The sequence below is a fragment of the Salvia miltiorrhiza genome, chromosome 2 (genome assembly GCF_028751815.1).
Source record: "Salvia miltiorrhiza cultivar Shanhuang (shh) chromosome 2, IMPLAD_Smil_shh, whole genome shotgun sequence".
NCBI lineage: Eukaryota > Viridiplantae > Streptophyta > Magnoliopsida > Lamiales > Lamiaceae > Salvia > Salvia miltiorrhiza.
The window spans coordinates 46,472,588-46,485,867 of NC_080388.1; the positions used below are offsets into that span (position 1 = coordinate 46,472,588).

At 33.1% G+C, this 13,280-nt stretch overlaps 1 protein-coding gene across 4 annotated transcripts; it reads right to left on the reverse strand.

The window, feature by feature from the left end:
• Positions 1 to 1,619: 1,619 nt before the first annotated feature.
• Positions 1,620 to 6,734, reverse strand: LOC131011715 (fructose-1,6-bisphosphatase, cytosolic). Of its 4 annotated transcripts, XM_057939517.1 has the most exons (14): positions 6,207 to 6,734; positions 5,924 to 6,096; positions 4,534 to 4,581; positions 4,350 to 4,424; positions 4,199 to 4,260; positions 4,040 to 4,106; positions 3,840 to 3,953; positions 3,654 to 3,740; positions 3,299 to 3,369; positions 3,158 to 3,223; positions 2,995 to 3,081; positions 2,845 to 2,920; positions 2,648 to 2,765; positions 1,620 to 1,864 (listed from the first exon to the last, which is right to left on the reverse strand). In XM_057939517.1, exons 2-13 carry the CDS (start codon positions 6,080 to 6,082, stop codon positions 2,655 to 2,657), a joined length of 1,023 nt encoding a protein of 340 aa, XP_057795500.1. In that variant the 5' UTR covers positions 6,083 to 6,096; positions 6,207 to 6,734; the 3' UTR covers positions 1,620 to 1,864; positions 2,648 to 2,654. The 4 variants fall into 4 exon arrangements, with proteins under 4 accessions (XP_057795500.1, XP_057795499.1, XP_057795498.1 ...); XM_057939516.1 differs by having other exon boundaries at positions 5,924 to 6,734; XM_057939515.1 differs by lacking the exon at positions 1,620 to 1,864 and having other exon boundaries at positions 2,551 to 2,765.
• Positions 6,735 to 13,280: the final 6,546 nt, after the last annotated feature.

A 13,280-nucleotide genomic window follows, 5' to 3' on the forward strand; every position in this document is an offset into this window, starting at 1 on the left:
AAATTAACTTTGTTGAGGTTATATTTGTCCAAAAGTATGAAAGAGAAATAAAGAAGAGATAATTATGTATGAGGTACAATGGCATTTTGTGTAAATAATTAGTTATGTGGGGATATTTGCTATGTATTGATTTTTCATTTTAAAAAGTGGTCTATTGAATTGTGATGGATGAACTATGAAATATATCCCAATCTTTAGTTATTTTATCAATTTTATTTCAATGTTTAAAAATATCAAATCTATCACAACCTTTTCAATTAGGGTTGAGCATTTGGGTGGTACGGGTTGAAATAGAATCGAGCGGAACCGAAAAAAATTGAACTCGAATCGCCCACAAAATTTGAACTGCCCAAAAAATTTGAACCGCAAATTTTCGATTTAGTTTGGCATAAATCGTTTTTTTAATATATATATTTATATATTCAGTTTAAATTTTATAATTTATAATTTCACTATATATATTTATAAATTCAATTTATGAAACTGGATGAAATTGAGTTTATAATTTTAAATGTTTAATAATTATTTATTTAAAAAATATAAATTTATTTATAATATTTAATTCGGGTGGGTTTGGATTGAAAACCGCACGGATTTTCCAAACCCGAGCCAGAACTATACGGTTTTCTAAATTTCAAATCGAATCACACAATTACATGTATAAAAATCGAACCGAACCGTCATTTTCGGTTTGATTTGGCAATTTAATCACTGTTTTTATAGCAACAAAAATACCACAACTAACACGATGTAATCGTAGTATAAATAGCAGCCGAGTATATCGTATCTACAGAGACTGATAAGCGAAAATACTAAGAATAATCCTAATAAATACTACTGCAATATTCAGGCAAACATAAATAAGGTAAAGTATACAAATTGGACTCAAAACAGAACAAATAAAAATCAAGAGAATATACCAAATAACAAAGACACTCACTTGGGAATGTAATTTCGTTAATTAAATCTACACAATTAACCTATTAATCATAATTATCAACTTGATCCGGTCATGATGAGAGATCACATAAATAATCATACACTCTCGTTAGAGCAGTTTATGATAGTTGATTAGTAAATTATAAATTATATATCTCCGTTAGGCCTCAAGAAAATCTACTAACTTCCAAAAACACATAAGATGATAAGAGTAGCTCCTTATAATCCACCTATCTCGTCAGGTCTCAAGTTTAAAATCATACCACACATTCTTGGATCCGCTAAACAATTATCTCCGCTAGGTATCAAACCGAATAGCTAAACATCCAAATTATTTGCCAGATAATCCACAAGAAACAAGCACCAAAAATTGTGAAAGAAACTGAAAGGTAAAAAGGTTAACAAGTCAATCACATAAATTCAATCAACTATTTACAAATCATAGAATCAGATAAAGAACTAGCCAGACGTAATAAAATAAAATAAAAATATAATTAAAAAGAAAGCAATTGAAAAGACTGAAATAAATAAAACCCGAAAAGACTCGTCAATGAAAAGCTTGAAGCTTGAAGTCTTGCAGAGCATAAATCTAATCTATGAAAGCTATAAAGTTCTAAGTCTAAAAAACTGAAGAAGAAAAAAATATGAAAATGGGGATAAGAGAGATGTAGAGAGGTCTCTAATAGGCCAACAAAATGACATATATATAGGCATAGGGGATAAATACAATACAAAACTCGACAATTCGTGAAATTTCAAAAATTCGCAGAATCCTACAGACCACTATTTACTACTGCACGAATTATTTTGGTCATATCTCGCTCATCCGAACTCCAATTTGTTATCCATTTGCACCGACGGATTCGTATCGCGAGGATCTACAACTTTCATTGAGACCATGTTTTCAAATTCACCTTCAATATTTCTGTAGATTTATCAAAGTACGGAAAAATATCATATTTCACAAGATAAAGCAATATAAGTATAAAACAACTATCAAACACTCAATTTCCTATAAAATTGACATTTTAAGAACATCAAAAACCATAGAAATTAAAAGTGAGTGTTGTCACGGTTTCAGTTTAATTTTGCTCGGCCCTATTTTCAATTTGTATCAATTTTATCATCAGAGCTCTTCTATACTGACTCGAATATTAAAAAATAAGCATTAGTAATAAATAATATAAAATTAAAAATATATATATTCATGTAAATCAATGTTTGGACTTGTCTATAATTTGTATACCTATATCCGTTCCCAAATTTGATTAATTACTCAAAACTCATTTAAATTTGTACCTCTGATTTCTATGACAATAATTTGTTATTCGACTTTAAGAAAATCAAAAATATTATGGTATTTGACTCGATAAAGACTCGAATATTATAGACTAAATATTAATAACAAATAATATACATAACAAAAGATCAAAAAATCATGAAAAATGTACGTAGGCGCACACATATTTGAACTTGTCTAAATGTATATACATTTTCTCATTTCAAGTTTAATTGCCCCTAATCCTAACTCCCCCCCCCCCCCCCCCCCCCAAAAAAAGCCCCTGGCAAGTTAATAGGTATGTAATAATATTGAAACATGATAAAGCATTATTAAAGTGGAGGCAAGTGAAACTATATTGAAAAGAATATTATGTATGACTACATATATGAGTTATCTGCAAACTCAGTAAGTGAATAGGAGAGTTACAAGTTGATTATTTTTGGGGTTCAGCAGCGTACAAAGCTTTGATCTCCTCAACATCGTCATAGCTACCAATGAATATGGGCGAACGCTCGTGTATCTTTGTAGGAACCAAGTCCAGCGCCTGTAATCAAAATATACATGCTTCAAAATGTATATGAATCTAGTGAGAAGCAACGGAATTACAAATGGCGACATCTTACTCGTTGTTTCCCTGTAAATGCTTGTCCACCGGCTTGTTCCATCAGATACGACATAGGGAAGACTTCGTAGAGTACCCTGTTTCACGCAATTCATGTATCAGTTTATGCATTTCCATGACCATGAGTGATTACATTTTAAGAGGTTTGTACCGTAGTTTCCCATTTGGGCTTTTCTTATCAGCTGGGTACAAAAATATGCCTCCATAGAGCAATGTGCGGTGGACATCAGCTACCATGCTGAAAACAACAACATCATCAACATCCCTCATGTGTTGAGTTGAGAGGTTTTGGCAGCATTTAAGTTTTCATTTACCTTCCAACGTATCTCAGAGATTTAGCTGGCGATCCATCTGTGGGAAACTTGCATTTTTCCACATACCTGGAGTTCACGAAATAATAACATACATAAATCGAATATAACATCAACTGAACCAACATCTACAATCACACATACTTTGCGGTTGGTCCGTCCCAGTTCTTGGCATTTCCTTCGTTCACAGAATAAATTTTTCCTTTCTTGGGAATCTGCATCAAAGAAATGGAAGTGGTAAAAACATCAAAGGAAACAGAGGCATTGCTTTTCGACAAGTAAACTTCACGGTGTAGTAGAGATGAGAACATCAAAATGCTAGTTCTGATTTCTTTACCATTTTCATTGCATGCAAGTCGGATACAAAATTAAGTTGAAAGGCTCCTAAACTATAAGTAGTAGTCAACATAGTATGTCAATGAAGCTCGTGCAAGAAGATAATCATATCATAAATGCAAAATTGCTTACAACTGGCCAATAGGGAGGGAGGAGATCTGACCTTAACATCTGGGTGAGTCAATATGAATTCTCCAAGAGATGGATCGAGTGTGAACCCGTTAACTCCTTGTCCAGTACTAAGAACAAACTGCATATTAAGAGCATGGGTGTGACTAAGAATTCATAATGCAAAACCATAGTCTTTATCTTCATCTCTATATAAAAAAAATTATACTAGCATATATACCATGCAAGAGCTTCCATACATGCAGTAGCCTGCAGCTACCATATTCTTCCCAGGCTGCAAGACATCTTCTATCTTTGGATCAACTCCGTCATTGAGTACATAAATCCCAAATATCTGAACATAAGAGAATCACCAAATCAATTAACATAATATCATGTATACTACAAATTGTTCTGAGAGTACTAGCCAAGAGATCATACAGTTCCAATAGAAACAGCACAGTCGATGTTGGATGATCCATCCAATGGGTCGAACACAACACAGTACCTGTATTTTTAAATAGAACATCACCACAATGAATGTTAACAGACAAGAAAATTCAATATATAATATCTTTTAGTTCGAGTGTGGGCACATACTTTCCACGCTTGGATGGTTCCACAAATGTTGCCTCTTCATCCTCTTCGGACACAAGGATGGACTGCCAGTGATTCACAAATTTATAAGAAAAAATAATTACGTAACCTCTCAATATATTTCAAGAGTGAAAAGCATTCAACAACACCATACAGTTCGGCCACTGCTGACTAACGCCTTCACAAAGACTTCATTTGAGAGCACATCCAGTTTCTTCTGCTCTTCACCCTTGATAACCAAAAGCGACACGTTCAACATATCTCATACAAAGATCTAGCACGACTAAAGTGCATGCTTATAAGATATACACATCCAAAGGAATGCTGCCGGAATTTACCTGCACATTCATCTCTCCGGCAAGTCCTATGAGCTTCGCCAAACCAGCCTGTAAACCACAATATCAATGGTTTAGATGTAATAATGCAAAAAATACCAGAATGAAGTCAAAATTTGAGAGTGGGGGAGATCATGATCATGATCATGGGAGAATTGGGGTTGGCTTTTATCAAGTTAACCAAGTTTGAGAGTGAGCAGGGAACATCAAATACCCAAAGAGTGTGGGCTACTGACATGAAAAATGTAGCCACTGCAGCTGTTAAAGCGAGCAGATTGTATCGAGAATTAAATGCACACACTATGAAGCATTTTGTAAGTCTTGACAAGTTTGCCTCGTCTATTTTAATTCACCTATTATGTTAGTTAAAGAATTAATATATGGTTTTTCTGATTTTCTTACTTATTTGTTATACTTTTTTAGGCTAAATTATTTTGAGTTGTGCTACTGCACATGAAATTTTTAACTTGGAATAACACACTACCTTTATTTCAGAGCTCCTTTTTTAAAAAAATTGTTGGAGACCATTTGAGGTTTAGAATATGTTTGTACTTATCATATGGACTTAGATTGCAAGAGAACTGTAGTTGCTTTCTGTTATGACGCTTCACTTTAGTTGTTAGCTTAGAGATCCACTACTTGTTTAAACTGTGGTCATTGCAGATTTGAAGTTTCCCCTATAATGAGAGAATTAGATTCTTTCCTGGTCCCCATTCAAACAGGGGATATTTTTTCAAACTACAATCAATTAAGCATCTATAATGTGGTCCAGTTCCAATACAATCTTTGTTGTTCTCTTGTATGAGGCAGAGAATAAGGGGGTGTCAAGTGTCAATCATACTAGAATTTAATGAAACTTATAAGATTCTTTCAACGGTATAGCTCTTATCTAAAAATAAATAAATAAAAAGACGAAGAATGTTTTATCTGGACAAAAAAAAGGAAGTTTTTCTATCAGCCAAGAAATGCTGAAAGTTTCAAGCCGATCATCATCGTGTAAACACAGATGCAATTCGTATTTCATAAATGGCTTTTCACAACAGCCTGTGAATTCACGTTCATCTATTTAACGTGACTCTATTAAAAATCAGATTCACTCTCAATAAATCCGTGAACACAAAATGGTATTAACACTACAAAGCTGAAACGGCAATGGTGAAGATTTTCAATTGCAACTCAATGCAGAATCAAAGAAAGGAACACAAATCTTCTATGAGAACCAATATCATCCTCATCAACAAAACGAGCATCTGTACATAATTCATCATCACCTGAATTTACCATGTGAATATCCCAATCCCCAAATCACATCTCCAAAACCTCAAAACCAAAATCCAATAATCTAAACTCAATCTGAATTAAGAAATGGAAACAACAGAATCGAAAATCAGACCTTGTTAACCGCAGTGCAAACGAACTTGCAGCCGAGAACAATATGACTGAGCAAGATGGTGAAGTCGCCGCGCGATTCCGGGTGCTTGGACTGCTCGTTCAACACGTAGCGCGTTATGGTCATCAAATCCGTCCGGTGAGCATCCGCCGCGTGATCCATCGCAAACAACCAACCTATACGTACACAAAAAAATATGTATCTATATATCTGAATAAGTCCACTCCCTACTCAACTATAAAAAAAAGAAAAAATAGCCAGCACATCTATATATATATATACACACAGATACAGATGGAGTGTATCTAAAGCCCCCAATATTATCTGTATCTGGTAGAGTTGGACCGCGATTCAAGGAAGACCGGGAAACGAAAAGCTGACACAGAAAACACGTAGGAGTGTGTGTGGATAGGGATGGGGATGGGATGAGGCAGCAGTGGAGGGAAAATTGAGGGCTATCTGGATGAATTTATCGAGCGTCAAAGGTGACACGTGGTGGGCATGGCGTGAAGGAATTCGTGCATTTGATGCTACCGCATAGTTTGCATCAACATAGTATCTGTCTTTATTCTTTAAATGATTCTTTGGTTTTATGCTGCATCAATTAAATATCAGCTTGTAGTTTTGCTGGGAAGGGGTGATCGGCGGTTATGGCGTTTTTGTCTGGTTTTGGTGGTGGCGTTTTTCGATGACGGCAAATTATTTAATCCACTGTGCGAGGGAACATGCTATGCTATGTGCCATATACAATCATCAAAATCACTTTTTTGTTCAAAAAACATTGACTTATGTTTTTAATAATGATTGTCAGAAAAAAAATACCCAATGATGGATTGCTATCAAATACAAAGACTTCAATTTCCGATCAAATAGTCTTGCTATAAAAACTCTGTAAAAATGGTACGCGAATAAAATCAAGTGTGTTCTACAATTTTATTTTCTACAGATTTTCAGTTGGCATTTGGCAACACTACTTTTCATTTTGAAAAATGGGTCTGTTTTAATTTGAAAACGATTTCTTTTTTTTTTATGTTATTATTGAAGTGAATAATAATCTTTTTTTTTTTTGATCAATTAAAAATCTATTAAAAAACTGGGGCGGTACCAGGAGTACCAAAAACATCATACAAGTGGTGCGTACTCGTTAGAGCACCACAAGGTAAAAGGAACATTGGACTCGACCACATGGAAGATTTTGTTCCAGCTCCAAAGCCTCCCTTTGACCTCATTAACAAGATTGGACACCTCCCAATTCTTGTTCTCAAACCTACTCTCATTCCTATACTTCCAGATCAGCCAAACAGTCCCGATCCAAAGAGCTTTAAGGAAGTTCTTGTTTCTCTTACCTCTTCCTCCTCCAATGAAAGACATGAAATGATGTTCGACTTTTTGTGGTTTAGCCGTTTTCATTCCGATCCATTGATTGATTTTGTCCCACACGCGGTCGACTTTCGGACAATGGAGAAAAGAATGTTCAGTTGTTTCCTCCCTCCACACACACGCATTGCACCAATAATAATCTATTATCATCGAAAATCTATATCTATATTTATATAATCGCTAATTCTCCTGTGCGACCGTCGCACAGGTGTGCGACGGGTCGACCCGGCCCAAACCCGCCCTCCTGACCCGGAACCCTGACCCGCGTGAGTTTGACCCATACTCATAATTATTACATTTGTTTATAATAATGGTTACTTTTAATAAACATAATATATACATTTGTTCATATAAATGTATATTGATATGTATAATATTTTATATTGAATGAAGGTAAATATTTATATTAATATAAGTATACATTTGTGCGACCAAATGTATATCTTATGCTTATTAAAAGTAAATACTCCTATTAGGGTTTAATGTTCAGACTTAGGGTTTAGTCTTCACCTATTAGGGTTTAGTGTTCACGCTTAGGGTTTAGTTTATAGAATTTAGGGTTTAGAAAATATAATATTGTATATTAAATGAAGAAAAATACCTATATTTATATAAGTATACATTTGTGCGAACAAATGTATATTTCATGCTTATTAAAAGTAATAATTATTATAAACAAATGTAATAATTTAGGATTTCGGGTCTGGATTGCGGGCCGGGTCGGGCGCGGGCCGGGGCGGACCCGTCGCACACTGTGTGACGGTCGCACCCAAGACCAGCCCTTATATAATATATGAAACATCAATTTTAACGGATACCTTTTGGCACCATATTTTAAATTTTCAGTTTTTTATTCATCTACCAAAAATTCCTATTTTTGTGCTCAATTTTAGCGCAAACTCAGTTTTCTTCTTTCCAAATGACAGTTCACGCAAATTTAGTTTATTTCCTTTCCACGCTAATGGTTCCTATTTTAAGTTTTTAACGATGAAGTTATATCTTCAGTTTTTATCTATTTTCTTTTTCTTATTTCTTTTTTTTTCCCTAAAATTTGTGCAGTTTGAATAATAATAAAAAATACTCAATATACATATCAAATTAAAGAGCACAAAAAGAGCTATAATTTGATATATACAATATTAAAATTCAATTTCAAAAATATTATAAAAGTTATAAATCTCAAACTCAATTTGTTTTTTCACTTATAATGTGAAGAGAGAGGAGAGAGGAGAGAGGAGAGAGGAGAGGGAAGAGAGAATAATTAAGGAAATTAATCGAAAATATAGAAAGGATATGAGAGAGAAAAAAATTAGAGAGAAAGATGAGATAATTTTTAAAATATTATTAAATAATCACGCATTATTTATTTAAATCTATTTTTAATTATTTTAGGGTTAAGTATCAATTTGCCCCCTAACGTAGACCCCTGTAGCTATTAACACTCTATGGGCATAGATGTGTCAACTAAGCCCCTGAAGTACCTAATTTCCGCCAATTAACCCCTCCGACTTAACGGACGGTTAACACCATTAACTATTTTAATTTTTTAATTTTTTTAATTTTATTGGTGGTGGGACCCACACCATCTTCTTCACCAAGCTCGCCGGAAACACGTCGAAAACCTAATCCACCCCTTCTCCGAAACTCCGGCATTGCGGCGATGACGGTGGCGGCGACGACGGTGGCCGGCGGAGCTCTGGTGGCGAGCTCGGCAAGGCGGCGCGTTGAGGAGGCTCAGCAGCATTTGCAGAAACCCCAAACTCAAGCCATTTCGCCATTTCAGCGAGCTCCGGCATTAAAGCGTCGAGCAAGGCCGAATCCTGATTGTAACCGCCGTCGTATCCGAGCACGACGCCGTTATCTTGTTTCAGAGCTTGACAACTCCACGATTGAAGATCGAAAACCGATGAATCGAGTGAATTATCGGGGGCTGAGCTGTGATGGATTAGGGCTAAATTGGAGGCGTAGGTCGTCAAATTGGGATCAATTTGGAACCCTAATTGCTCCATCTGGGAATTGGGGATTATAATTTGGTCGATTTGTGGATTATTTGGGATGATGAGATTAGGATGCTGGAGGTTGGAAGAAGAGATCAATGCAGAAAAAGACATGTTGTGATGGGCCATGATCTTCTTCTTGATGCTCGAGTTCCAAAAGTTCTTGACCACATTGTCTTTTCTTCCCGGAAGATGCTTGGCTATTTGAGCCCATCTATGAGAGAGAGAGAGGGACCTACGAGTCTTGGGACAGTGCTCCAGCAGCCATGGCCGTAGGTGGAGATGTAGTTGATGAGTTTCTCATCTTCCTTGTGGTGGCGAGGAGCGACGGCGGCGGTGGAAGGTGGCGGTTGCTGCCTTTGTGCAAGAGAGGGAGTAGGCCGAGAGAGAGAGTTGAGCGTGAGAGATGAGATAGACGAGAGAGAGCAGAGCGTGAGAGAGAGATAGATGTGAGCTTGTCGTCGCTGCGACGCCGGAGTTTCGGGGAAGGGGTGGATTAGGTTTTCGGCGTGTTTTCGGCGAGCTTGGTGAAGAAGATGGTGTGGGTCCCACCACCAATAAAATAAAAAAATTAAAAAAATTAAAATAGTTAACGGTGTTAACCGTCCGTTAAGTCGGAGGGGTTAATTGGCGAAAATTAGGTACTTCAGGGGCTTAATTGATACACCCCTGCCCATAGGGTGTTAATAGCTACATGGGCCTTTACGTTAGGGGCCAAATTGATACTTAACCCATTATTTTATACTATTAATTAAAAATATACGCAAACATAAATTTATATATAATTAGATCATCTTCCAAAATATGTTGTTTTACAATTTATTTATTTAAAAATCGTCAAATTTGGTTTATGAAAAATATTCTATATACATGTTAAATTAAATATTATGATATGATCATTAATTTGGTGTAGAAATAATCCAAATAAAATTTAGAACGAATAAAGCATTAGAAAGTAATTTTTAATAATAAAACTAATAATAATTCTTATCATCAAATAATTTAAATTATTTAATAATTATGATTGTCATTACATCTTATATAAAATTAAAAATTTATGTGTTTAGATTTGGATTATTTATCGAGTATTTGATGTAGGTTATTTTATTTTAAAAAAAAATTGCAATTGCTTACATTTTAATTATGTTTAATATTTATATTTATTTATTTAAATACATCGTTCAATTTCAATGCTCACCGTCCATTGCACGGGAGGACGTGTTAGTAATATATAAAAGAGGAGTTTTTTTTCACTCCAACATTTCTCTCTCTTTTTTCACTATTTTTCTCTGTTCTTTTTTTCTTTAATTTTTTTTCTAAACATCATCAAATTTAATTCATAAGTAAATACTTAATATACTACATCTTAAATTTAAGTTCATGAAAATATCTTTAATATGGTATAAAAATCATCAAAAATGAATTTAAAATGAAAAAAATAAAATTAAAAATATTTTATTTTTTTCTCTCTTCATTAACATTTTACAACTTTTTATTCATATTTGTGTATGAAAATATTAATTTATTTATTATGACGCTTAATACTCTATAATAATAATGTGTAATGTCAATTTTCATTATCAAATAATTTAAATTTATTTAATAACTATAATAATTATTATACTTTGTACAAAGTTGAAAATATACGTTAAAATTCAAGATTTTATTGAGTAAATGTGAATTATTTTATTTTATTATTAAAATATATTTTTCATTTCTTTTATTATTTAAATATGTCATTTAATTTCGATGTTCGTCATGCATCGCACGAATGGACATTCTAGTGTAGGATGATTTAAGAAAAACACACATACTTTGAATTCAAAAGTGATCATATTTACCATATTTCATAATTAGGAATATCAATTGTTCGTTGGTTTTTCGTTTGGCTTGCTTGTTCTTTGATCATTGACTCATTGTAATCGACTGGCATAACGAGGCCGGGCCCTTTGTTTCAAGAGTTGGATAGATTCTTTTTTTCTTCTTTTCGTTTTATAAAATCGTAATTTCATCATAATTGCAGATTTGCAACACTATACTAAAATTGCAATTACCAAATATTCAATTGTTTGAATAATATTATCAGTAAAAACGGTATATTTTACTGGTGTACACCATACAAACATCGTCCGAAAAATTAGGATTATTTTTAACAATACAAAATTAAAAAAATGGTGTTGCAATTAATACATTTTATAATTTATAATTACTATTGTAATTATAAATTATAGTAAATATATTTGTAATTATATTTAAATATGAAACGCTAGTTTTAAATGTCAGATGATTTAAATGTATACATAAACAATCTCAAGTAAATAAATAATTAAAATTATATACAAAAATTACAATTTTTCAGAGGAGAAATATCTAAAATGATTGTTCAATGCAAACTCATATCAATTTGGAGATGCTCAAGATTTTGTCATGAGAATTAATTGTTTCCAAGCTTCTTCTTCTTTTTTTCTTCTAACACATCATCCTATAATTTGAAGTATATACGTATTTTCGTGTGTCAACGTAATAACTTTTACAAAATGGATAGACTCTACCTAATTTGTTGTGTTGGCAACGAGTTTTACAAAAGGATAGACTCTGCCTAATTGGTTGTGTTGGCAACGAATGTTAAAATGCAAATAATCACATTGTATTTTATGGATTAAATAATCACGAATGTTCAAATGCAACACAACAATATGTGGTTCAAGACCACAACAAACATGTTTAACTTTATATCTATCTTTATGACTCGCGCTATTGAGAAATTCAATGATACTTTTCCATCAAATATATTTGTTTTTCGTTAATTATCTATTTTTACAAATATCGCACAATTGGCCGTTAATAATTTGTTTGGTAATGTTTTTATCTCTATAATTTGTATATTAAATTATTAATAAACAATGTATTCTCTATTTAAAGACGTGATGCCCTATTTTGCAGACATTACAACTAAAGTTGATCATATTCCCGATGTAAAAATGATGAGATTATAATTTATATTGCAATTTTAGATGCATAAATATATCTCGTGGAGTATTAAAGTTCATGTTGGTGACTTGCTGGTCCCTATGAAAACATCTAAAATATTTAATATGGGGGTTATGGGCTATAGTGTCGAATAATAAATTTATAATTATTTATTATTACTCCATCCGTCCACGAAATGAGTATCCAATTGGGGTGATACAAATTTTAAGAAATTGATTAAGTATGTATGAGTTGAATAAGAGGTCCACTTTTATTGTGAGTGAGTTGTGTGAAGTACACTTACAAAAAAAATGGCTACTCATTTGATAGATGGACTAAAAAGAAAATATGGGTACTCATTTCATTACGGAGGGAGTATTATTTTAGATGGGGGTTATACTGAATAAAACGGGGGCTATAAATAGAATTACCCATAAAATATCTGAACTAAATTAGATGTCTAATTGTACATTGCAAGCAATAAGTTATTTTTTGACTTCTAAATAATAATTTGGACTGATTAATATTATTATTTTTATTTGGGTAGCATCACAAAAGTCTATATTTAACAAATCTAACAAAAAAAATACATTGTCAATTTAAGACTCGACTATATTTACATTAACACCATCCAAAAATAAAATAAATAAACAAGTGGTAAAAATAATGAGATTATAATTTATATTGTAATTTTAGATGCATAAATATATCTCGTGGAGTATTAAAGTTCATGTTGGTTACTTGTTGGTCCAAATCCTCACATTTTTACACTATTTATTTTGAATATTTAATACTTTATGTATAAGCTAATTCCAAAGGCACAACATTTTAAGCTATTATCTAATACTCTATCCATCCATTAAAAGTATGATACTTTTGATGGGCACATGTTTTAATAAAAATAGTGGTGATTTTTATGTAGTTGAAAAAGAGTCCCGCCAAAATTTGAAATGAGTGGTTGTGATTGAATTAGAGACAACTTTTTTGTAAATAAGAAGTTTTTGTAATGATGA